The sequence below is a fragment of the Limanda limanda genome, chromosome 21, assembly GCF_963576545.1.
Source record: "Limanda limanda chromosome 21, fLimLim1.1, whole genome shotgun sequence".
In the NCBI taxonomy this organism is placed as follows: Eukaryota; Metazoa; Chordata; class Actinopteri; order Pleuronectiformes; family Pleuronectidae; genus Limanda; species Limanda limanda.
Genome location: NC_083656.1, coordinates 5623483 through 5649237, shown reverse-complemented (window position 1 = coordinate 5649237; position 25755 = coordinate 5623483). Strand labels below are relative to the sequence as shown.

At 44.1% G+C, this 25755-nt stretch overlaps 1 protein-coding gene across 2 annotated transcripts; it reads left to right on the top strand.

Annotated features, from left to right (window-relative positions):
• erbb2 (erb-b2 receptor tyrosine kinase 2) lies at positions 1 to 21392 on the top strand. 2 transcript variants are annotated; one of them, XM_061095152.1, is made up of 27 exons: positions 1 to 263; positions 6848 to 6999; positions 7082 to 7262; positions 7464 to 7604; positions 7891 to 7956; positions 8055 to 8170; positions 8277 to 8418; positions 8652 to 8780; positions 9333 to 9474; positions 10144 to 10217; positions 10336 to 10426; positions 11224 to 11426; positions 11771 to 11900; positions 12470 to 12560; positions 12778 to 12932; positions 13024 to 13071; positions 13517 to 13655; positions 13778 to 13900; positions 14003 to 14101; positions 14187 to 14372; positions 14712 to 14867; positions 14955 to 15030; positions 15159 to 15305; positions 15601 to 15698; positions 15855 to 16046; positions 16158 to 16548; positions 16731 to 21392. In XM_061095152.1, the coding sequence occupies exons 1-27, from the start codon at positions 191 to 193 to the stop codon at positions 17072 to 17074; spliced, it is 3885 nt and encodes a 1294-aa protein (XP_060951135.1). In that variant the 5' UTR covers positions 1 to 190; the 3' UTR covers positions 17075 to 21392. The 2 variants fall into 2 exon arrangements, with proteins under 2 accessions (XP_060951135.1, XP_060951134.1); XM_061095151.1 differs by having other exon boundaries at positions 16155 to 16548.
• The last annotated feature ends 4363 nt before the right edge of the window (positions 21393 to 25755 follow it).

Below are 25755 nucleotides of genomic sequence, written 5' to 3'. Positions count from 1 at the left end.
GCGCCGCGCGGTCACGCTTCACTACAGCAGCGCAGGGAGGAAGTCCGTGCGTCTGGAAGAGCCGCGACGCACCGAGCTGGAAACTTCTTCCAAACTTAACCTGGGGACTAAAGAGAAGCGGCAGCTCCGAGGCTCGTCGTCGGGCAGCTCCAGCCGGGGAACATGGACTAGAGGCGGCGGCTCGGGGCAGATGGAGGCGGTGAGAAGTTTGCTGTTCGTCGGCTTCGTGCTGCTCGGAGTCCCGGGCGCTTGGGGTAGAGAAGGTGGGTAAACTTCCATGGCTCCTCTGGCTCTTCCACAGGGAAACTCACAGGGGAACTTACCGGGGGAAACGAAGCAATAATAACATGTGGGCTGGGTACGTGTGGGGGGGATATCTGCGGTGGAGCCGGGGGCCCGGAGGAGATATTTCTGGCCAAGGGACCGCATTCCTCCGCGGGTCCGCTGCCTTCGCTCCCCCGGTCCCGAGCAGCCAGTCCCCGCTGCGGCCGGAGGAGGAAGAGCCACCTGTCACCCAGAAGCTCCAGAAGCTCCAGAAGCTCCAGAAGCTCCAGAAGCTCCAGAAGCTTCACCGTCACCCAGGAGCTCCAGAAGCTCCAGAAGCTTCACCGTCACCCAGGAGCTTCTGGATCTTCACTGTCACCCAGAAGCTCCAGAAGATTCACTGTCACCCAGAAGCTCCAGAAGCTTCACCGTCACCCAGGAGCTTCTGGAGCTTCACCGTCACCCAGGAGCTTCTGGAGCTTCACTGTCCCCCAGGAGCTTCTGGAGCTTCACCTGTCACCCAGAAGCTCCAGAAGCTTCACTGTCACCCAGGAGCTTCTGGAGCTTCACTGTCACCCAGGAGCTTCTGGAGCTTCACTCGAGCTTCACTGTCACCCAGGAGCTTCTGGAGCTTCACTCGAGCTTCACTGTCACCCAGGAGCTTCTGGAGCTTCTCTGTCACACTTTCACACACAACTGCCCCAGGAACAGCAGAGACACGCTGCCTCTCAGCTGCAGGACAGACACACACAGACACACACACATGAAGCTGGGTCTTCTGAGCTCGTCAACAAAAACAAACCAACAACAGCCACAGAGCAGTGATTGTTCCACAAGGATCATGACGATGTCAATTATTCACTTCTGGCTCCAAAGGGGACATTGTCTCACAGAGGGGCCACTTGTCCCACTTGGAGCTGGAGAGGCTGCCCGGGAATCAGAGCTAAACTGAAAGTGCAACAAGTGCATATTTACTGGCTCGGTCCACAAATCATAACAATAACAAGAAAGAAAGGGTTTATTATGCAAGTGTTGATAAAACTATTATTATGATAACAAACTTTATTTTTTAGAGCACCTTTCACAACAAAGTCACAAGTTACACGATGCAATGAAGGCAAATTACAAAGAACACAGATACAGAAATAAAACATGTAACAGATGATAAAACAATATAAAAGGATTAAAACAGTCAAAAGTGTTTTTTAAGAGAGATTTAAAAGAGGCAAAGGAGATTGAACCAAACAAAATAAAGATAAGCAGAAGATTTGATAAAATACTAAATTGTGGATCTTATTTACTTATCTACTCTGTATTTATAGATATTTTCAGTCCATAGTTTGATGTAGAACATATTTTCACAACTGATTACGTGTAACAGTTATTTCAAAGCAAACATGATAAACGTTTGATGTTCACAGCTTCTCAAATGTGAGGATTTGCTGCATTTTCTAACTCCTCATTTATAATAAACGTAAACATATACTAGTATAACATAGTTAAGCAGTATAATTGTCATCAATAGCAATCAAATAAAGGTTCAATACACGTCAATATACTGTTCTTGCATTGTGTAAACACAATATTCTCTGCTCATAAAGAAGAGTTTAAAACCACAACCTTCACTCAAGAGCAAAATATATTGATATAATATCATTCAGGCCAAGTTGCAGCTTCTCAAATGGGACTATTTGCTGCTTTTTATTACTCCATTACATTACAATAATGTAATATTGAAAGATTTGGACTTGATAGTCAAGGAGAACTCCATCAGTGTTGGTTGTAGCCCCAGTTAATAATCGTACTGGGTGCACTGGCTTCTGTATTGATACAAAACTATTAGGGGGAATATCAATAAACCCACTCAGACGTTTTTAAAAGCTTTTTTATGGAGAAAGCTGACGGCAAAAATATTGACCTGAACAACACAGAGAATTCCTCTTTCCATTAAATCTTTATTGACATGCACTTGACAGTTTAGTGAGAGAGGAGACAAAGGATTTTTTTTAAAGTGTAATAACATGAAATACCACCAGGCTTTAGTTTGGCAATCAACCTCCATCAGGGAATATTTAACTCAAGATCTGTTTACTAATAAACCGACAGAGACGTAGTGTAGTGAAGGTCCCGTGGCTGTAATTAGCTGCAGCGTCCAACACAAACACACACAAACACACACAGCCAACAGTCACAGGTGAGGTGAGTTCCCAAATACATCTGCATTGTTCGTGGGAACAGGTCGGTGCACTTTCCTCCACAGTGTTGATCTGTGAAGCATCAGCTCAGTGCGAGCGCTCTGATTGGTCATTAAACCACGAGTTAAGCAACACGCGGACAAATCTGAACAGTCCTACGTTTGCTTACGAGGAACTGTTATGTCAGTGACACACAAACACCTACACCCACACACACACACACACGCATAAACACACACACTTGTGGCCGACAAGTGTATGACTCCAAAGGTCAGTGTTTGTGTTGCTTTTCCTTCCTTGGTGGTTGGAATATTATTTTAGCAACCTGCCCCTGTGTGTGTGTGTGTAGTGTCCGCAGAGTTCATGCCCTTTGTCACACTCCGGTTCACCCATTGAGTTGAACCCACGATGAAGTGATTAAGCTCTACTGAATCGGCCTCAGTGCCAGGTTAACGCAGTCAGCCGTGAGTCACAGTCTCGCCTGCGTGTTAGTGATCTAACTCTCTGAGCTGAGGAAGGGGCCGGTGGGCCTCCACCCGCCTCACAGGAGACACACAACACTTCCTTGTGTCTCCTCCCGACACAAATCTGTAGAAGAAATCACAGTTTTATATTTAAATTCAAAACTATTTCTTTTTCTGATCTTGTTTTAATTTTTGATTTCATTTAATTGTGACGTACTTGGTTTGAACGTCCGATACACTTCATTTCAGTTAAATGCTCATCTGATTTTTATCATTGAGTCTGTTGGAACCCTTTCCGAATGCCTGATTGTAAAAATATAAATTTGGAATAATAATTTGTTATATAAGTGTAAAAGATCGTAGGTTATTCACCACAAAAAGTAGATCAAATGGTTCATTAAAGGGACATTTCTGCTTAGCTTTAGTGCTAAAATGAAAAGAAACATTTAATACACTTGCTATCACTGTAGAGTTCAATGTATCAGTGTTTCTAGTTCTTCCATCACATCTCCGCTTCTTTGCACCTAGTTTTGAAACGTGAATTGAATGATTTTATTAATTCTTCAGCACTTTCCGTGCACGGACGCTTTCAAACTGCAGCAGACTAAGAGCGCAGGAGAGTGGTGATGTGTGTAAGTTGTTGTTGTCTGTTCATGACAGTGTGACAGAGTGAGCAGTTCACGTCTGCTTCCCCAGAACAACACAGATCCTGTTCTGCTTGTCTGTTGAGCAATACCTGTTTTCTTTCACTCTGCCGTACAGTGGAGGGGAAGAAAGAATGTGTTCGGGGAGGTTGGGAGAATTTTGAAGTTTATGCAAGACCCAGTGCGAGGATTAGCTCTGCGTTCGAATCAGGACGGACCTGTTGCATCTGAGAGCTAATACACTTTGAGAGAGTCCTGTTGGTTCTGCTTCTTCTATTTGTGCTGAGATTTGAGGGAATCTGATCCATTAGAGGAGAGCAGAGGCCGGAGGATCTTATTGACGGTTGTGGTGTGTTGCTCTGCAGACTTTTCCACCATGCTTCTAGTTTCACTCCTGCAGAAGCATCCCTGCCATCATGTTTTGTTACCGTGCTCTCACTGGTAAACACACATGCACACACTCCCTCTGCTCATTGGCACGCTGCCACACACACACACAGGTGTGGCGTCAAGCTGGCTTCTAGTTTTTCCGTCGCTCTCGAGTAGCACACAAGGTACAGGAGGTCACAGTCGTCTTACCGTCAACACTTTCTCTCCTCGGCTGATCAAGATCAAATCAGTTACTGTTCATTCGCAGACGTTACAGTCTGTGATGATGAAAACAAGTTGTGTGTCCAACATCATAAACAGGGAGCAAAGGGCTTCAAGCAGTTAACAATCGGGGGAGGGAAAGTGCAAAGACGAGGCCGTGCTTTCAATTAATTTATTTTCTTTATAATCCTGCTATCTTTTTATATGCAGGGATTACTTATTACAGCTCTAGTTTCCAAACCAGCTGATATTGAAGAAATTCCTCCGAACCACCTGCAAGGATTCATGATTCACTTGTCCTGCAGCTCCACAGTACATTGTAAATCACCCAGTTAGTCAACAGTGGCACTCCTTCCCCGAGCGAGCAGCTAGGAGTTCCCTGCCTCTCACACTGACATGTGTCGAAACAGAGACCGAACAATCCACTTTCTGTTCAGTAACTTCATCAGCTGATATTGACCAGATGAGTTGCCTGATGCATTCTAACTAGATGCATCACGAAAGCCAGAAGGTGTTGCAATCGAATGTTAAACTACTGTTTCAGAGGAGAGTCGGAATTAAAGCAAGAGTAGTGTCTCTACACATAGTTTGATAAAGAATGACAGAGGAACTTTAGCAGCCCCCAACCACCTCTCTGAAACTGTAATCAAATGTTCTCTGTCTGACAACTTCTGTAACTCTCTTCCCTATTTGACAAACATTTAAATTTCAGCCGGTATGTTCAGCTGTGTGTGTCTATGTGTGTGTGTGTGTGTGTGTTTGTGTCGGACACCCGCATCGTCTCATGACCTGGAGGGTCAGGGGCATCCATCATGTCTCTGGACAAGACACTGAACTAGAGCTTGGCCCCTCTCTTAGCTCACCGGTGGAAAAACGTACACGTGTGTCATCATTGAGATATGTGAAGACACGCATTCCTGTGAAATGACATTTTGCAGATCCCGACAAAAAGAGTTGGGCAACAATTCACAGACCGAGGGAAACTGACAGACTGGGTGAATAAAGGGGGACTGTTGAGATAACTTGGCTCTGAACCAGGAAATAAAACGATGTGAGGGCAGGGGCAGTGACACGACGGCAGAGTAAGTGATAAAAGAGAGAGAGTATTTTAGGCCTTGGGGATGAAGGGGTGGGCAGCTCCTCACAAGGCCACACACACAAAGACCCCCACACACACACACACACAGAGACACATACTGCCGTTGCTGAGAGACTTTTGGAGAGCAAACAAGGGAAGGGAATTAGAGGAGAGGAAGCTGAGAACTGGCTTTACACACTTTTTAGAAATGGAAAATCTACTCTGTTGTGCTTTCTGTTACGGCACATTTACCTAATCCCCAGTACTGGAAATGTGTGTCTGTGTGTTTGTGTGTTTGTGTGTTTGGTGGTTTGTACGATTTTCAGGAAGCCGGCTTCTGTTTTGGTTGCGATATTCTGTCTTAGTAAAAATGATTTTCAAGATTGGAATCCTGCCTTCCCACTTGGCTTCGCGTGTAAAACAGTTTTTCCATGATGACATCGCAGAAGGAGGCCGTGATTAGTCATTTGATTTGATATTTGACACAAGCTGCGACGACGGGGTGTGTATTTTTGGCAGCGAGAGCAGCAGTAATCACAGAGCCATTTGCCGCAGAAGCTCACTGTCAGATTTGAATGCAGATCTTATTTACACTTTATGACCCAATAACGCAAGGGGCTGGTAAATGACTGGAGTTCTGGACGGACACTTGCATAGTAGACCATAACACACCTGAGGTTCAGTGTATCGTGAAAATCCTCTTCCTCCACTTCCTGTTCCTCGGATGATGCAAGTCTCGTCTTCTCTGAAAGGAGATAACACAGGAAGGGGGGGGGGGGGTCAATCGGGAGACGTGGGGGTTGACTATTGACTGTGGGAAGGAAGCCAGAGGAAGTCATTTATAACCTCAGCAGAGGAGGGACCGTCCACTGTGTGACTCCCTGCTAAAGCATGGGAGCTATGTGTCTGCGAGAAAGCCCCCCCCCCCCCCCCCCCCCCCGTGAATTGTAACGCTGTGTGACCCTGAGAGTAATTCTGTGTGTGACCCACTGTGGGGAATCTGTGCTCTCTGCTGCCAGTGGAAAATATATCATACGTGCTAAGAGACAGACCGAGGCAGTGCATGCGGTTTGTATTTCACAAGAACACATTCAAGGCCTCTTGTAAACAGTCACAAAATATCTTTACGGTCATTCGGGCTCTTCCAGCTCCTTCACAGACCAAAACCCAAAGATATTTATTTTCCGTGAATTTGAAATGGAGAAAAACTGCAAACTAGGAGGGCGCTCGGAGATCACATTACTCTGCTGAGCTGTAACGGCCCCATCTCGCCATTACAGAATAAAATATATATTCCTCCCGCAGTTGTGCTCGGGCTGTTGTCCATAAAGTCGTTACTGTTCACTGCGCGTAGTAACCGGTTCAGTCGTTTTTGCGCAATCCTGCTAACAAACAAAAACATAACCTCTTCAAATCCATCCATGCATCTGTTTTCTGCTGCTTATCTGGGATCAGGTCCCGGTGTAGAACAGTAGATTAGCTGTTCCTCTCCCAGCAACATAGTTAGTTGATCCAACAAACACCCCTGGACAGACCTTTTTTAAATTAGACGGTATTGACACATGGCTGTGTGTGCACTTATACCTAGTTGGGGTCGTGTGTGTGTTGCAGTATGCCTGGGTACAGATATGAAGCTGACCCTGCCCTCGAGCCTGGAAAACCACTACGAGACCCTGAGGCTGCTCTACACCGGCTGCCAGGTCGTCCACGGCAACCTGGAGATTACACACCTTCATGGGAAACCCGACCTCTCCTTCCTGCAGGTATATTGTTGTTCTCGAGGATGCTTTCACTCAATCTACCTCCTTCTGCTACATCACTGGTCTCATCGCCTCTCTTCTTCAGGGTATCGTGGAGGTGCAGGGTTATGTACTCGTAGCCCACGTGTCGGTGGATCTGGTGCCTCTGGACAACCTGCGGATCATTCGGGGCAGCCAGAAGTACAACTCCAGCTACACCTTGGCCGTGCTGGATAACACTCTGAACGGACAGGGGCTCAGGACACTGCGGCTTCGTAGCCTCACAGGTCAGATAATTAAGATAGTAGAGCTTAGAGTTGAAAAACCAGTGTGGACTGTGCGTATATTTGGTTGTCGGAATAAATTCAGCTTCAGCTTCAGAACATTTAAGGGAAATTAAACGTCAACAAACACACAGTTAATTGGAAGATTTGTAAGGTGAGGAAGAGGAGGAGGAGGAGTTTTCTCATGTTTTGTCTCCCTTGCAGAGATCCTGTTGGGTGGTGTGTACATCTGGGGGAATCCTCAGCTGTGCTTCCCAGACCCTGAGAACATCCTTTGGAGGGACACCATGGACGAGCAGACCCATAACAGCAGGCAGCACCGACTGCAGGCTCGAGCCTCTGAATGTGAGCAGATAATTGACGATTGAGGGAACATCAGAGTTGTAATGACAGTTATTCTGTAGATTGTAATCATGGATAAAGTTCTGATAACTTTGTTAAACCTCTTACTGCCCAAAACCTGTTTTATGGCTAAATACTGGGCATGTAGCTGAGATTAAGCCGATCAGGGCTTTGGGCTCAATGGTAATGACGTATGTCTGATTCTAAGTATTCCCCTTCATCTTGTATTTTCTGGTTAAATCGTGTGATTCTTCACCCTCCTTATTTGTTTTTATTTCTCCTGGTGCAGGTCCAGATTGCTCCTCTCAATGTGGGAAAAACTGCTGGGGAGAGACTGCGCAGGACTGCCAAGCCCGTGAGTTAAAACGAAGTGCACAGCATGAACGTGACGCTGTTTGGTTTTACATTTGGAAGAATCACAGCAGTGAAAACCTTTCCCTTTTTTATTCAAAGTGACTCGTATCCATTGTGCGTCTGGCTGTCAGCGGTGCAAAGGTCCTCTGTCCAACGACTGCTGTCACACGCAGTGTGCTGCTGGATGCACGGGACCCAAAGACTCCGACTGCCTGGTAGAACACACACACTTCTACACACACATACACACGAGCATGCTGTGATGTCACAGTCCTTTGACCTTTCTTGAGTAACGTGTTCCCTGGCTCTTCCTCCCTCCAGGCCTGCCGTCACTTGAACGACAGCGGTGTGTGTAAGAAGGACTGTCCTCCACCTACGATCTACGACCCCCTCACCTATCAGTCCAAACCCAACCCAAACAAAAAGTTCAACTTCGGAGCCACCTGCATCAAGACCTGTCCTTGTGAGAATTTCTCTTGCTCTTCTCGTGGCCACTGTGCAGCTTATGATTCAGTGTTTCTTGTAGTGAATCTTGGTGATAACAGACACTTTCATTATTTTTTGGTGATCATTCTCAAGATTTACACAAACTTCAGTCTAGGAATAAAAATGCTTCTGCAAGACCTCAGGCTACCAGCTTCACATTTAATCATTTATAATTTAATTTGTTCCCTTCCTTTATCTCCCTGTCTCTAGATAACTACCTGGCTCAGGATGTGGCCTGTACTTTGAATTGTCCCATATTGACCCAGGAAGTTATCATCACCCACCCTGATGGAAGCGAGACGCAGAACTGTACAACATGTGAAGGAGACTGTCCCAAAGGTACAATTCCTCCAGGAGTCCAACAGGAGAAAACCCTGGTTTCATATTAATGCCGCTCTGATGATGTTATAGATGATGATATAGATTCTTTCTGCTGCATGTACTGATGTTCAGATTCATTGCGCGCTGACGATGGTTAAAAGTGGACTAACCTGTTCCTGCATAACCTTGTTGTGACTCGGGTTGATCTCATGAATAAGGATTGGTAGATTTAGATAACTTAGATAATTTATGTATCGTAGAAAGTGCAACATTCATCCAGTTCTACACCTGAGGGATTGCTGGATTTTATCAAGTGGAGTTTAATAATGCGATTTAAAGAATTATACGATTAATTGGTGGCATTTCCTCTACTTGTCAAAATAGCTTGAGGCCCCAGGCTGGACTCTTTGTTTCACTTGCTTTTGGTTTCATGAAACACAGCTTGTGTTTCACTCTATGCAGATAATGTCCTGGTTTATATGGACGTATACTGGTGCTGTCATTTTGGGCACTCAGCTAAGATTAATGTCTGGATTTATGATTCATGTGTTACCCTGGTGTGTTTTGCAGTGTGTTATGGCCTCGGTACGGACAACCAAGGCGTCATTGACAACCACGGCATTACCATGGTAACATCGTCTAACGTGGAGGAGTTCAACAAGTGCAAGAAGATCTTTGGCAGTCTTGCTTTCTTCTCTCAGAGCTTTGCACGGTAAGAGATACATCGGCCAAATATCAAACTTCTCTACATTTTGAGCTCTGAAAGATAGAATCACCACCATAGAGCCACATCTCCCCTTTGCATTTATGGATGAGTCTCACTGCTCCTGGATTTCTTTTTCTTCTTCTTATCATTGAGATTAAGTTTGACAGAAAAGAGAGAAATGATGTACCTTCCAAATATATACAGTATATATATATATATAAAGTACGTGCTCTGGACTTTTTATACGAAGTTGCTTGACCTGTCAATACGTGATTTACTGAGGCTGAGATGCCAAATCCTTTCAAATTATTTATTTATCTTATGCTTCAATTTCCAGTGTCCTATTTCTCTCGAACAGAAAGCAATTAGTCTGAGCTAGCTATCATGACCGGAACAGCACAATTATTTCCGAGGGATCTAACAAAGAAAGTTTGGATGGAACAAAGAACTCAGAGTTCAGTTTCCTTTCTCTGTTTACTTAGTAGTAGAGATGGTTTTAGTGGTTGACCTATTACAGTTGTAGTAAGCTATTAAAATATTATAAAGGTTTTGGCCTGAGTGGACGGCATAAAATAGAGTAAAAAAACATCGATGTATATTAGTATTTCGAAATTTTAAGCACAACATTCAAATCCAATGAAAGTTTTACTCAAGTTCTATATTGTCGTTGTCCAGGGACCCGGAGACCAACACGTCAGGTGTGACCCTGGAGCAGTTGAGCTCCTTCAAGAACCTGGAGGAGCTAACAGGTACTGGACAGAGTTTAACGTGTTTCAATGTATTTGAACACTACATAGATGTTATACCCGGTGTATTCCATCTCTTCTACTGGAGTGTTTAGTATCTTTGTCTGATTTTTTTGTGCAGGTTACTTGTACATTGAAGCTTGGCCGGAGGAGTGGACCGACCTGAATGTGTTTGAGAACCTGAAGGTGATCCGAGGCAGGATGCTCTACAAGTAAGACTCTTAAACTGCCCTACCCACCCGTGTGTCATAATGCTCAGCCTTCCTTCTCTTATTTCCTCCCCACCTGTCAAGTTAGAAATATATATATATATATATATATATATATATATATATATATATATATATATATATATATGTGTTTATATACTCCTCATACAAGACTGGAGTGGGTTTCATTGTTATTTTAGCCTCCTGCAAGTTAATACTTGTGTGAAGGAAGACGTTGACTTGAAAAACATGTTTTTATTAGTCAATGTAGAGTTTCTGTTTCTCTCTGTGTTCTCTCAGTGTTGATGTTCATCAACCGACTCTGTGTCTGAGATGTGTGTTCGGTTCCAGTTTGGTCACTTTCAATGTCATAAAGGCTAATTATTAGCCAGCGCTGTTGATTTAACCTGCAGCTCACATCCAGGGATAACGCGCATGCTCAAAACTAGGCCGTAGTTTAAAGTGTACGCTCTGAAACTGTTATATAGTAAGGTCTGATTTTATAAGCTGGTATTTGGTTATAAAAGCAGTCTTGTTATGTCTCTGCTGTCATTAAAGTATGTGTCTTTTTTTTATAGCTTTTTTCACTTTGCTCCTTTATCTTGTCTCGAGTTTTTCAAAATGTCTTTCATTGGCTTCCCTCTTTATTTCTCCCGTTTAAGACTCAGTATTTTCTGCTCCTGTGCCTGATTTTTTTTTTCATCAAGATCCATGAATTATCCTTAAAAAACGTCTTGCAGAAATGATTAATGGGAGATGATTTTTGATATGAACTTACCCAACACTGCTTCTTTTCTTAGGGGAGTGTTTTCACTTGCCATCCAAAATCTGCACATCCAGTCTCTTGGGTTGCGTTCTCTACGCAGCGTCAGTGGAGGTCTGGTGCTGTTGAACAACAATTCCAAGCTGTGCTACACCAACTCACTGCCCTGGGGGACTCTCCTGCATCCCACCCAGGGACCCCACCGCATCGTCAGCCTCAACCAGGAAGCAGCTGTCTGCGGTACGTAACACCAGATACAACAATCACTCCCATTATTGTTCCAATAAAAATCCAGCAAGAACAACAGAGAAAAATACTTTTCTTTGCTTTTTATTTTACGTAACCTGCATGTTTGTTATTGTGTTATGCTTTAGTAATTGATGGGAAAGCTGGCTGCTTAACTGCACTGTCCTTCTCATATCAGGGATTTATTAGTTTTGGGTTAGTTTTTTTTAAAACTTTTCTCATAAAGACAGGTCAAAATTAACAATTTTAGCACATTGAGTCTATTCAAGTGTTAATGCTGTAAAGGAGCCAGTAAGAAATACCATGTGCATCATGCTCTGCTGTCACTGTGTTTTCAGAGGCAGAGGGACACATTTGTCACCCGCTATGCGAAGGGGGCTGTTGGGGTCCGGGCCCCGGCCAGTGTGTGTCCTGCAAAGCTTTCCAACGTGGCACCGAGTGTGTAGAGCAGTGTGACATCAATCAGGGGTAAGAAAGTGTGTACGTGCGTTTGTTTTCTGAGGGTGTGGCTGCACTACGTCGATAAAAACCCGGCTGATAATGTTCTATAGAACAGAGTCATAATCCTCAAACAAGTTCTCCGATAAATAACCTAACCTAATAACTTGCTGATAGTAAAGAGGTGAATGAGTTCATGTGTGTGGTTGACAGTAGTCACAATAAATCAATCTGAAAGCTTTTAGCTTAGATTGTGCCCTAAAGCAACTGTACATCATTGACAAGGTGAATACTGGTGATGATAATTTTGGGGACAAGATGGCACAGATTTAAAGTTAGTTCATATACACAAAGGACGAAAGTTTCTAGTAATGATCCATAAACAAAATCATAATTTTTTTTAATAATGGTGCTTGATGTGGAAACAAGTGTCCTGTTTTCTCTTAACTTAATATTTTTATATCATCAAATAACTAATTAAAACCAATCTTATATAAGATAAGAAGAACCTTTCTGGACACACATTTTCCCTCCTGACACTGTCGGATGCATTGAGACTATAACTCTGTGGTGTTAAATCCCCTCTGTGCTCGTTGCAGGGACATACGTGAATACGCAGACGGATCTTTGTGCGTTGTCTGTCACGCAGAGTGTCGCCCTCTGAACGGCTCCGCCTCCTGTCATGGACCGGTGAGTTATGTCTCAGTGTGATCACGGTGGATTTCATTTCTAAATATGATCTGAAAGAGGCCTCATCTAAACGGCCAGCTGCTTGTCAGAAGTTAGCCCTGCCCCACTCCAAGCCTAATCCAAATGTGTTGAGTCATAATGTAACGTAACCTCTGTGAACACTGGTTGACTCAATATATTAAAATATCTTCTACAATATCTCTCTCCGTGCGTTCAGGGTGCAGATCATTGCACAGAGTGTGAAAACTCTCAGGACGGTGAGTTTTGTGTGGACCACTGTCCCAGCGGCGTGAAGGAGGATCAGCAGACTGTGTGGAAGTACAGCAATGCGTCCGGACACTGTCTCCCCTGCAGCACCAACTGCTCGCTGTCGTGAGTGGACGCACATCGCAGACGCAGAGCTGTAAGAACCCGCTGCACGCACAATGAGAACAATCTCACACTTAATGTTTCTCTGTTGCAGCTGCACGGTGACGGACGACAGAGGCTGCCCCGTCGATAACAGGACAGGGTGAGACACCGTAACTTAATCACTGAGAAAAAGGTCAAGGTCGCTGTGACCTAGCAAATTACTTTTGTTGCCTTGTGAACACCATATCTGAAGGACCCCTGGAGGGAATTCTGCCAGATTTGCTACAAACGTTCAGCTGAAGTCAAGGATGAATTGATTTGAATTTGCTGGTTGACGGTCAAAGGCCAAGGTCACAAAACACATTTCTTGGTCTTGTGAATGTAAAAGGACAGAGACACCTTGAGGAAATTTCTTCCAATTTGGTACAAACATTCACTTGAACTCAAAAGATGAACTGATTTTGGAGGTAAAGGTTGTGGTGATCTTTTATAACTCTTTTTTGCCTTGTGAACATGTTCTCTAAAGAAAGCCTCAAGAGAATCCTTTCAAATTTGGCACAAATGTTCACTTAGACACTCAGATTATTGTGTTTCTCTCTTTGTAGACCGGGTACGACCATCGCGGCTGCAGTGGGTGGCGTGGTGCTCTTCCTCATCTTGCTGGCTCTGCTGGTTTTCTACCTGAGGAGGCAGAAGAAGCTGAAGAAGAAGGAGACCATGAGGAGGATCCTGCAAGAATATGAGGTGTGCATGGGTCACCAATATGGATGATTTAAGTTGTGTTTTAAGACGTGTAGCAGCTTCCATGGCATTTACTTAAGTGTTCGTACTGAATTATCTGTTGTCTGCTTTCTCCACGTGCGCAGCTGGTAGAGCCTCTGACGCCCAGTGGTGCGTCACCCAATCAGGCTCAGATGCGGATCCTTAAGGAGACGGAGTTGAAGAAGCTCAGGGTGCTGGGGGCAGGGGCCTTCGGTACCGTTTACAAGGTCTGGGATCCAGTTCTTCCACAGAATCCACAAAACTCACTGATGCACACATACAGCCTTAGTTGTTATTCATATTTCATGAGGTTTTGATAACTGTTTCAGGGAGTGTGGGCTCCGGACGGGGAGAACGTGAAAATACCAGTGGCTATTAAGGTTTTACGAGAGAACACCTCGCCAAAAGCCAATAAAGAGATCCTTGATGTAAGTATAACGCAGATACACATGAAAACACTTACTGTTACACGTGCATACAGTTCACAACCTCCTGTCGTCTGCGTTCTCCCAGGAGGCTTATGTGATGGCGGGGGTGGCCAGCCCCTATGTGTGCCGTCTTCTGGGAATCTGTTTGACCTCCACCGTGCAGCTGGTCACTCAGCTGATGCCATATGGCTGCCTGCTCGACTACGTCAGGGAGAACAAGGACCACATCTGCTCCCAGTTCCTCCTCAACTGGTGTGTGCAGATCGCCAAGGTACGTGAGCACGAAACACGACATCTCTCTGCTGGTTAAGATCATAGACTGTCTGTCATAGACTGTATGTAAAGATGGACGACGCCATCTTGTGCCGATGATCCCTCCCATCTTTACACACAGTCTTTAGTTTAGATGCACAGAGTCGTATTAGGGCTTAAAACACTACAACTAGAAGTTTACTTACATTTAGTAAAACACAAGTGTCTGAATGTTGCTGATTGGGTCTCTCACCTTATCTTTCTTTTTTAAATTTGTTGTGGTATAAGTTTGTATATTTGTGGAAACATGGATTTGTGGGTGATGGAGCTGTGTGCGTGTATGTGTGTGTGTGTGTAGGGCATGAGTTACCTGGAGGAGGTTCGGCTGGTCCACAGAGATCTGGCCGCCCGCAACGTTCTGGTGAAAAACCCGAACCACGTGAAGATCACAGACTTCGGCCTTGCCCGCCTGCTCGACATAGACGAGACCGAGTATCACGCCGAGGGAGGGAAAGTAAGACCACGACTGTGTCTGTAAGAGCATCAACAGAGAGGTGCATTTTGATTTATTGTTTAAGAACCGGTGTGTCTTTGTTTTAAGGTGCCTATTAAATGGATGGCTCTGGAGTCTATTCTGCACAGAAGGTTCACTCATCAGAGCGACGTCTGGAGCTACGGTCAGTGATGATAAATATTCCTTTTTTGCAAGTTTTCATGAAGTGAATCAGTAAATTATGATTTCTTTCAAGTGTTAGCTAACGTGTTGCTGTGTGTTTCTTTTTGGACTTGTATCTTTCCTGCTCAGGAGTGACCGTTTGGGAGCTGATGACGTTCGGAGCCAAACCGTACGACATGATCCCGGCGAGGGAAATCCCGGATGTGCTGGAGGGAGGACAACGACTTCCCCAGCCGCCCATCTGCACCATCAACGTCTACATGATCATGGTCAAATGTCAGTGGCTGTTGATGCATTCAGTTTGTGTCTCCGTGTTCTAAGCAATGTAATAATTTACTGGTCTGGCAAATATGCAAACAGCACATGAACATGTTTTTTTCATGTTGTAGAACACTTTCTGTTCCTGAACCGTCAAGTTTAACTTTGTAGGATGGAAAAATTGAAAAAAGAGAGTTTCCATGCTCTCTGAACCGACTTCCTTCATAATGGATAATTTAATACATCAGAGCCAATAGTAGTGGTAGTTTAAACACTAGTTTAATGACATTGTGATGGTTTGTTTGATCGGCAGGTTGGATGATTGATGCAGAGAGCAGACCGAAGTTCAAAAATCTGGTGAATGATTTCAGCGTCATGGCCAGAGACCCTCCTCGTTATGTAGTCATTCAGGTATGTGTACGTGGGTTTCACGCTGCAAATGTTTCACTCCTGTGTGTTTGTTTCTCTGATGTAATTGACATGTCCAGCGTATCTCAATGTTCGTTGAAATCTTCTGTCACATGTCCAGATTTGATGCTGTTGTAACATCCGTGTTGTTTCTTGCAGAACGATGAGCAGATGAGCATGTCCTGCCCTGTGGACAGCCAGTTCTTCCGGACGCTCATGGAGGAGGAAGGGAACAACATAAGGGAGCTGCTGGATGCTGAGGAGTATCTGGTGCCTCAGCCGAACCTCTTCCCCAGGATGCCAGGAGACGGGGCTCAGTCCAACGGGCCGTCCAGACACCAGTCACACAGGGTGAGCGGTGGATGACAGGGTCTGAGTTTGTGTAGCCCCGTCCCAACGTCCTCACCACTACTGTGTCTGTTTTTCATCCATCATGAATCTTCCGTCTTTTCTCACCAGCAGAGCAGAGATCAGGAATTAGACGTCGATCCGTCCATCGCCGGCGTCCCTCGGAGCATGTACTCCTCCCTGAGCACTCTCGGCCGCAGCCAGTACCCCACCCTACCACTAGGGGCCAGCAACTCCAACGGCATTTGGCCATCTCAGTACCCGACGCTGGCTCGCAGCCCCTCGGCCGGTAGCCAGTCTGACTCCGTCTTCATCGACGGGGGGCCGGACGACCCCTCGCTGCCCCCGGCCAGCCCTGGACGCTACTGCAAAGACCCCACGTACCCCGGCGGCAGCCAAGGCGAGCTGGAGACAGATGGGCCGAACGGCTTTCCTCATCCTCATCAGTTTCATCACTCGCTGCCCAGACGTAGTCATGGAATCAATCATAATCAAACTGTGCCAGGTGAGCGGCGGATTCCTCCCACAAGTAACACAGTGGAAACTGCTGATAGTGATCACGTTTGTCCCATGGGCCAAGGTGATCACTATAAGCAGTTGACCACTATAAACGATTTGTGTAGCTTCTGTATGATTGAGTTCCTGAACTGAAAATCTGTTCTGATGTTTCTCCCATTGACTGACCAGAGTACGTCAACCAGGAGGTTCAGGATTTCAGACCGGGGATCCCAGATCGTGCCTCCACGCTGCCTCGTAAAGGCTCCAGAGCAGAGCGACGCCTCCCCAACGGCCTGCACTCCGGTCAAAGCGTGGAAAACCCAGGATACTTGGTCCCTCCAAATTGCGGCTCCTCAACCTCTCCGGCCTTTGACAACCCGTACTATCTGGACCTTATGGCCAAAGCCAACGCTGTAGCAGGGGCAGGGGATGGGGCGGGAGGAATGCCCCGGCACGTGAACGGGTTTGTGACCTCCACAGCAGAGAATCCAGAGTATCTGGGACTAGCAGACACCTGGAGCGGACATACTTGAAGAGAGGGAACAGAAGTAATGCGATGAACTCAAGAGGAGTCAGATTAAGTTCTACTGAGGTAACAGATGAGTGAGAGAAAGGGAAGATGGATGCGTGTGTGTGTGTGTGACGTTCGGAAAGAGCACATGGAGCTGAATCCTCTGAAGATCCAAGCCAGGTGAGGATATTTGGCAAACGTCACCAAATCAACCAGCTGTGGCAAGACACTGTGGAATTAATCTGGTGTCCGTGGCATCATTTGTATTACTGCCTTCCTCTCAGCAATCTGTTGAGGGTCAAAAAGAAGTTCACTTGGCCTCTGTGAATAACCCAGCACTGGAGAAGCAGGAGAGTCACTGGTGGAGACCCATCATGGTACGAGAAGAGTCTGATCATCACACAGTCCAACAAGTGACTGGATTCACAAATGCTCCTTTCCTCTTTTTTTTGTTTAAACATTCATTTTCTTTTAACTTGTCTGTGGTTGTTTCTACATGTGGAGCATTTTTTTTTTTTTTATATGTCCCATGTTTCCCTCCCGTGTCCTGATTTGCTCCAGTCCAGCTAAACAGGGCGAAAAAACTATATAGAAGACTTTGACAAGTGAGCCATGGTGTGCACTCAGGATTGCGTTTAGTATTCTGGTCACTTTCTCCCGGACCTGATGGGGGTCTTCAGTACACTCAAAGCCATTTTGTTTTGGCCGGCGAGAGCCCTGCAGCCCATCTGGCCAGTAGATATGCTCCCAGAAAGAAAGGCTTCCTGTATGCAGAAGACAGAGGCATTGTGCTGCACTGATGTATGTGGTTGTTAGTGTCTGTGGCTGCAGCTTCTTTGTGGTACGGCTGATGAGATATGAGGTACTTGCAGAATTTTAAACCGCACAGATCTCAGTGAATTCTTGTTTTTGTTGTGAAAACACAGTAAACAAGTAGTTAGGGTCACAAAAACCTTTCAGGGATTGACGGTTTTGCCAAGTATTAGGGAGAATTATTTGCATATTAAATGATGCATTATGCAGGGACATGTACCGCATGTGCCCCCTGCCCCTAGATTGTGTTATCGCAATGAGCTTTTTTAGTTTCGGAGGCCGTTCACTGTGCAAGAATTCATATGAGCCGTTGTTAAATATTCCAAAAGAAATGAAGAACTTCTTTCTGCTTGTCACCGAGGCATTGTTTTCCACAAATCACAGACTACTCATGAAGTTACTTCCTTAAGGTTCGTTGTGGCGTGTGAGAGAATAAGTGCGTTCAATAAGATGTTTCCAGCAAAACTAGGTAGTTTTTACTCCGTAGAATAAAAGCTTCATTATCATTTTGATGGTACATAAACTTATGACCGGTATAATGGCGGCGTCTATTATAGCCACAGTGCCCCCTGGAGGCCTGGAACTGCACCAACAACCAGAGCTAGCAGCTAGCTATAAGATACAATAGGCATCGTCAGTGTGGACACAACTTTACTGCCACCGAAGACACAGAGGAGGAGAAAGCGATGAAGTGAATATTTTACCATATCTCACTCTTTGGCAAGAGACCACAACTCGTATTTACGAATTACACATCCCAGCCTGTAGGGGGAGCCATAGTGTAGCTAAGCGTTGATTTTTGCATTGAGCCACTTTAATAAACGCTTTAAACATCGCAAGGTGTTAAACAAACGCCTTTCAGATGTTTGTTGTTGCTCCCCGACTTTACCAGTTGCCTTCCTTCTCCCACTGGCCTTCCTCTCTGTATCCTCGTGGAAAGCGCCGCCTCGTAAAACAAACCCGTGTTGTCGTTCTGCTGTTTGTGTATTTGTGCACTGGACACTGGAGCTCAATGTGATTCTGAGGAGACAAAAATGTCTCCCTGCTCGATTTGAATAATCAATGCATGGCTCAAATTCCACTCAGCGAGAGCACACTGGCGTCCCAGTTAATAATCAACAGCATTTTTTTGAAGACTTTTTTTTAATGTTAACTAGCGCTGGGCTGGGGGAGGTCGACCCGAGTCAATGGAGCCATTGTGTGACACGTTGGAGTCAGTGCTCTCCCAAGTCACACGTCCCAGCGACTGGTGTTGTCGCAGCTTTGAAAAGAGAGAAGTCGAGGTTTTTATTTCTGCGGAGGTTTCAGACCCGGCAGCAGAATGTGCTTCAGTGTTCGGGGGCTTTTTTTTTATCTCGACATAAATTTCCCGGCATCTTGTCGTTCACCAAACGAGCCGCAGCTCATCCTCCAGCTGCCACCAGCTACTACTGAGATTCAACGTTGTTCTTTAAGGAGGAACTTCTCTTCCCTGAGATGTGTGATTTCTCAGAGGTCGTCCACACAATGAACTGAGTGTGTCCGGAGTGGGAGGTCTGAGGCAGATCCACGTCAGCCTCCACCGTCACTCTCACTCTTTAAGTCTTTGGCAACACTTACTTTTTATTTTCATGTTCTCTTACGGGTTTTGAAGAGTTTTGTTCCAGGATAAAATATCAAAAAAAATATACCTAATCTTAGATAATTAAGAATAACCTCTTTTTTTAAATACAAACATAAGACTTTACATCCATACCTGCAACTATTGTATACTAACAATGAATTGATTGAATTCTTTTTGAGTGATAAGATTCATATTACGGTTTTTCATGTCTTTTATTATTATTATTATGAATATACACTACAGTGTTTTGGAATGAAACCCTTCATGTGTTATTGCTGTCAGTTGAAGACCTCGTGTCTTTTAAGAGAAAAGCAGGTTTTACACAAATATTACACTGATTCTGTGGTATTTTATAAAAAAAGTTTTAAAAACACTAATGAATGTACAAGTTTCTCTGCATCTAGAGGAGTGTGTTAAACTTAAATCATAATTTAAAGACCCAGTAGCGCCAGTAAAATGTTCAATTTCCTCTAAGACATCCAAGTGTTTTTGAGGAAGGAGAATTCACCTCTGCCGGGAAAAAAAACGGTTTTCACAGCGGGTGGTAACATCAGCTCACAGATGTTCTCTATCTCACATGGAAATGATGAGACCACGACACACAGCTTGAAAGCTGCCACAGTTAATGTGTGTGTGTGTTTACACTGTAGTGTCACTTTTATGAATTGTTCAGTTTAGAGGTCGTCTGCACATCGTTAAGGAAACTCATCAGTTCGCCTTTATACTGTTTGATAGTTGCTGTTTTTCTTTTACTGATATGACCTCTGCCACAGAGGTCGTGTTCTTACACTGTTTGTCAACTTCAGTCCTGGACCCAGCTCAGAGGGTGGATTTAGGAATCTTAGGATTTTCTTTTTCAACATTGTTGTTGATTTCTCAGAGAATAATTCATGGATCATGATAAAAATAAAAGGTCAAGTTAAAGAGGATTCATGTTTATGAGTGGGAGAAATCTGTGGTTTCATAAGGGGACTGTACGGCCTGGGTGGAGGTGTGTGCTCTATTGAGTGCTGTTCTAGATTCAATATACTGGCACTCAGTAGAGCGTATAACTCTTCCAAGGTCCAATAGTCCCCTTAAATTCAATCAAGCTGCACCAGATTGCACACACTCATAGATATCAGTGCGGGAAATATATAATAAAAGACTCCCTACCTTGCAATAAAAGAAATTCCTGGATCTGCCCCTTTGTCCAGATCTGTGCCAAAATTAAATGAGTTCTTCCTTGATCCATACGGCATCCTTCCACCAGGGGGAATGGGTTCAGTAGTTTCTGCGTAATCAAGTAATTCTAAACATCACCTCCCCGGTACAGAGCCTGAGGACTTTGGTGACGATTAATTGTGTCACCGTGATACAGGGAAGGAGGAAACATAAACTGAATGAAAAACAGACAAAGGTTGTCGTCATAAATTTGTTAACAATCTACGTGAAGTGTGTCGATGGGTCTCAACTCTCATGTTTTTGTCCAGAGAAGAAGAAAGAACCAGTTTAAAGAACAGGAGTGTGCTGAAGGTTTTAAATAAAATGAAATATCTCTAACTTACTTTTTGAAGAATTTTTTAATCTTTTTTTTACTTTTCATGTGAATATTTTTTGTTATCTTTCGCAGTTAGTGTTATTGTGACAGGACATGAATAATAACTGTTTTATTGGGAGTTTAATAACGCATCCTTTCCTACTCGTTTGGTCAGTAAGTCCCATCGTGTAAATGTGTATCATATGAATTCAGTGTATATATATCAATAAAAACAATCACTCTGGTAGCTAATTTGATTAAATACATTGAATATTGTGACCATTTGCTCTAATGTGCAGGGGGTAAATACATAAGAAAATATTTTATGAAGAAATGGTCGTTTTTTATATGGAATTGTTTGCAGACATTGTGTGTTTTCAAAAGCATATAAAACATTTAAACCTCCCACGTGTTCTGATGCTGGATTTTCTTTGTGCAGTTCTCATTTGCTAACTTTTATATAAACTGAAGTAAACCCTGAGATCTACACAGAAACATTATTTTGACATTACGCTAGAAAAATGTGAAAACTCAGACACGAGTCAAGGAAAGTTACTCTACACAACAATCCTGCCACCTAGTGATGAAGATGCAAACTACATATGCTGCATCTCACCATATATCAGGGGTGGACTGGCCATCTGGCATACCGGGCATAATCCCGGTGGGCCGTTGACCCAATGTGGGCCGGTCTGGTCCGCTATGTTGTTGTTTTTTTTTTTTTCTCTTCTTCCTGTCTAAATTCCCTCCAATTGGGCCGGCCAATTGGCTACAGAGGGCTAGCAGTGTGTTGCCAGCATCGACACATATTATTGGTCTATTGTTTGTCATTGTCAATCAATCATGGGCTGACAGGCTCAGAGAGCCCTAACAGTGCTGTCAATCACAACACAAACCGGGGGCGGGACCTCATGGCATTGGCGGGGGGAGTCGCGGGACGGGCTGCTGCTGAGACAGAAACTTAACTTAATGGATAATAAGAGTAAAAAAACGCCCGGGTGGCGCTGAGAAGCATCGGGAAAAAAAGCTGAAGTCTCTGGAGGTGGAGGCTGCTAAATGTGCCAAACTGACGGACCTATGTGGTGCCGGGTTCACCAGCCCAGCAGCAGCAGGTGCGCCGGGAGACGAGCGAGGAGGACTCGACAATGATGAGCGAGTGGAGGCAGACATGTGAGCGCGCATTTTCAATTTTCAATACATTCTCAAAACTGGCTCGTTACTTGAGCAGCGGAGGTTGGCGTCGCACGCCTCTACCCACGGCGCACCCTCTCTCTCTCTCTCTCTCTCTCTCTCTCTCTCTCTCTCTCTCTCTCTCTCTCTCTCTCTCTCTCTCTCTCTCTCTCTCTCTCTCACTGCCCCCTCCCTCCTGAGATGTGCAGGTCCGGTGGCGTGTTTGCCGTTGGGGGGGGGGGGGGTGCAGCGCGAGAGGTTGGCTCTAGAATAGGATAAGAGATAGTGTCTTATTTTGTGTGCCTATAGTATAGTGGTTATACTGTGGTTTATTAATGTTCTTGGGCAGACACAAGAGGCACTTGTTTATAGTTAATTAGAAGTTCAGATGCACTGGTCCATTACTATTTGAACCTCAGCATCTAGGGTTCAAAATTGGTAAAATTATACATTTTATGCATATTGTTGTTGTAATTTTTCCGTCAGTTGAGATAAATCTTGAGGAGAAACATTTTGGGTTGTTTTGTGTCTGTATAGACCTACTATAAAAAGCACTTTGCATTTTTAATTTTTGTTCTTGTACTTTTGATACTTAAGTACATTTCAACACCAGATACTTTTGATACTTAAGTACTTTTAATATGAGCTACTTTAAGACATTTAGAAGACATAAGTTACGTCAATTTAATGGCAGATGTGCTCGGCTAATTATGTGGGCCGGTCTGAGCCAAAAAATGCCCGGGCCGTTTTGTTCTCCCAGTCCAGCCCTGCCATATATGTATCCATCTTGTATCTATCCTGCTTATCCAGTGTATCACAAGGCTAATATATATAACAACCACAAAGATAGATAAATAAATAGCAGTTCCCTACAGTGTGATTAGCTTGGTTCCTACTGAGTAAAGAAACTTTATTATTCATTGTATGTTTTCATTTTGTAGCACAACTATTCATTCATGACTTCGATATGAACATTAGGTAAACAGGTCTCGAGTTTTGAGGATAGAGATCAAAGTATGAAGGAGAACTACATTTGAACTTTTCTTCTACGTTTTAAAGTACTTTTTCATCACAGCAAAATACAAATATTCATGCAAAAATACAACCCGCACGTTTTTAAGGAAACGAGAAACAACAAATGAGAACAAAATAACAGGAAACACATAAACACATGTCCCAATGGAACAAAAAAAACTGAACTTCTACCTCAGTCTGAATTGGCAGGAAGGAGACGAGAGGAGTTAAGTTTTCCTGCAGCTTCCGCACCTGAAATGATCCAGTTTCCCAATGTTATGCAGGTAGAGAAGAGGCATGACAGCAGATCCCAGACTGGAAGTAATGGTGGCCCAAACAGAAACGACACACAAAAAGATGTTTATGTCGCTGATGAGAGTAAGGCCAAATATGTACATGAGCACTGGTGGAAGGTACGAGACGAGAGTCAAGACCAGGCTGTTGATCAGGGTCTGAAGAGCTCTTTGCTTCTGCGGGTGGATGTTTTTCTTGCCTTGTTCGGACTTGATCAAAGTGAGAAGGATGACATAATCACACACGCCAATCATTACAATGGCTACTATAAATGGCGCTTGGCTAAACATGGTTTGGAACAAATGGGGTTGAGTCATTAGTGTGAGACCATAGGCAACCGTCAAAGTCCAGACGATGGCGGCCATCACTACTCGGGGCGTCATACTCTTCCTGGTACGATAGGTGATTGGATGAACCACAGCCAGGTAGCAGTCCAGACACACGCACACCATCAGCAGGGGTCACCCACACATGTTCAAGGCATAAACACCGTTCCAGACATAATCAAACCACATATGCTGCCAAAAGAAGTGATTTATCATTGCAGGTGGGATGAAGGCCATGAAGAAAGCATCCATGACGGTTAGGTTCAGGATGAAAAAATCATGTGGTTTGAGGGGACTTCCTCTCCTGCGAGTCTGAAACATCTCCCAGAGGATCACAACGCATGCAGGAAAACCAACAACCGAGCACAGCAATGTGCAAAAGACCCATATGTTCTTGCTCGACTCATACCCTGAACATTCGAAAAAATCATAGTGGGTTGAGCCAGAAATGTTGGAGCCAAAATGTGTCCGAAGCATCACGACTGGGCAGACCAGGAGATTTCAAGACCTGAGGAAAACAGGTGTCGTGTTTTAGAGCATGACAAATACATTTGTGACAAAGAAGATTCTACAACAAACAGGAACCCGTCAAAGTACTGATCCACGTTGGTGAACACTCTACCTTGCGATGAGGTTGTTGTGCTGCAGACTCCTGTGACTTGTTGCCTTGATGGAAGTGGGAAACGTCTTTGAAAGCTGCTCTATATGTATGTGTTGAGACATCAGTCACATTTGTCAGTGGCTGTTATGCAAAAGCATTTATGGAAACGAGCAGACCCACAGGTTACAGGGGATTCACATGGGTAATAATTGATTTTCTTAGTGCAGTTCTCATTTTTTTAACTCTTATATAAACTGAATTAAACTCTGAGATCTACACAGAGACAGCTGCCGACCAGGGTATTGAAAATAACTCCATTTAATTTGTGAATCGATTCAATCAAGACAATATGACTCAAATTTATCATTTACTGTCTCCTGGCTGAATGTTGTAGTTTTATGAGATAGAAAAATGTGAAAAACTCAGATCAGATTCAATGAAAGTTACTGTAAACAACAATCCTGCCACCTAGTGATAAAGATGCAAACTACATATGCTGCATCTCGAAATATATGTGTCCATCTTTTATCTATGCTACTTATCCAGTGTATCACAAGGCTAATATATAAAAACAACCATAAAGATAGATTGATAGATAGCAGTTCCCTACAGTGTGATTAGTTTGGTTCCTACTGAGTAAAGACACTTTATTATTCATTATACGTTTTTATTTTGTAGCACAACTATTCATTCATGACTTCGATGTGAACATTAGGTAAACAGGTCTCGAGTCTTGAGGATACAGATCAAAGTATGAAGGAGAACTACATTTTAACATTTCTTCTACGTTTTAAAGTACTTTTTCATCACAGCAAAATACAAATATTCATGCAAAAATAAAACACGCACACGTTAAAGGAAACAAGAAACAACATATGAATACAAACTAACAGGATACACATAAACACATTTCGCAATGGGACAAAAAAAACTGAACTTCTACCTCAGTCTGAATTAGCAGGAAGGAGACGAGAGGAGTTAGGTTTTCGTGCAGCTTCCGCACCTGAAACGATCCAGTTTCCCAATGTTATGCAGGTAGAGAAGAGGCATGACAGCAGATCCCAGACTGGAAGTTATGGTGGCCGGAACAGAAACGACACAAAATAAGAAGTTTATGTCGCTGATGAGAGTAAGGCCAAATATGTACATGAGCACTGGTGGAAGGTACGAAACGAGAGTCAAGACCAGGCTGTTGATCAGGGTCTGAAGAGCTCTTTGCTTCTGTGGGTGGATGTTTTTCTTGCCTTGTTCAGACATGATCAAAGTGTGAAGGATGAAATAATCACAGACGCCAATCATTACAATGGTTACTATAAATGGCGCTTGGATAAACATGGTTAGGAACAAATGGGGTCGAGTCATT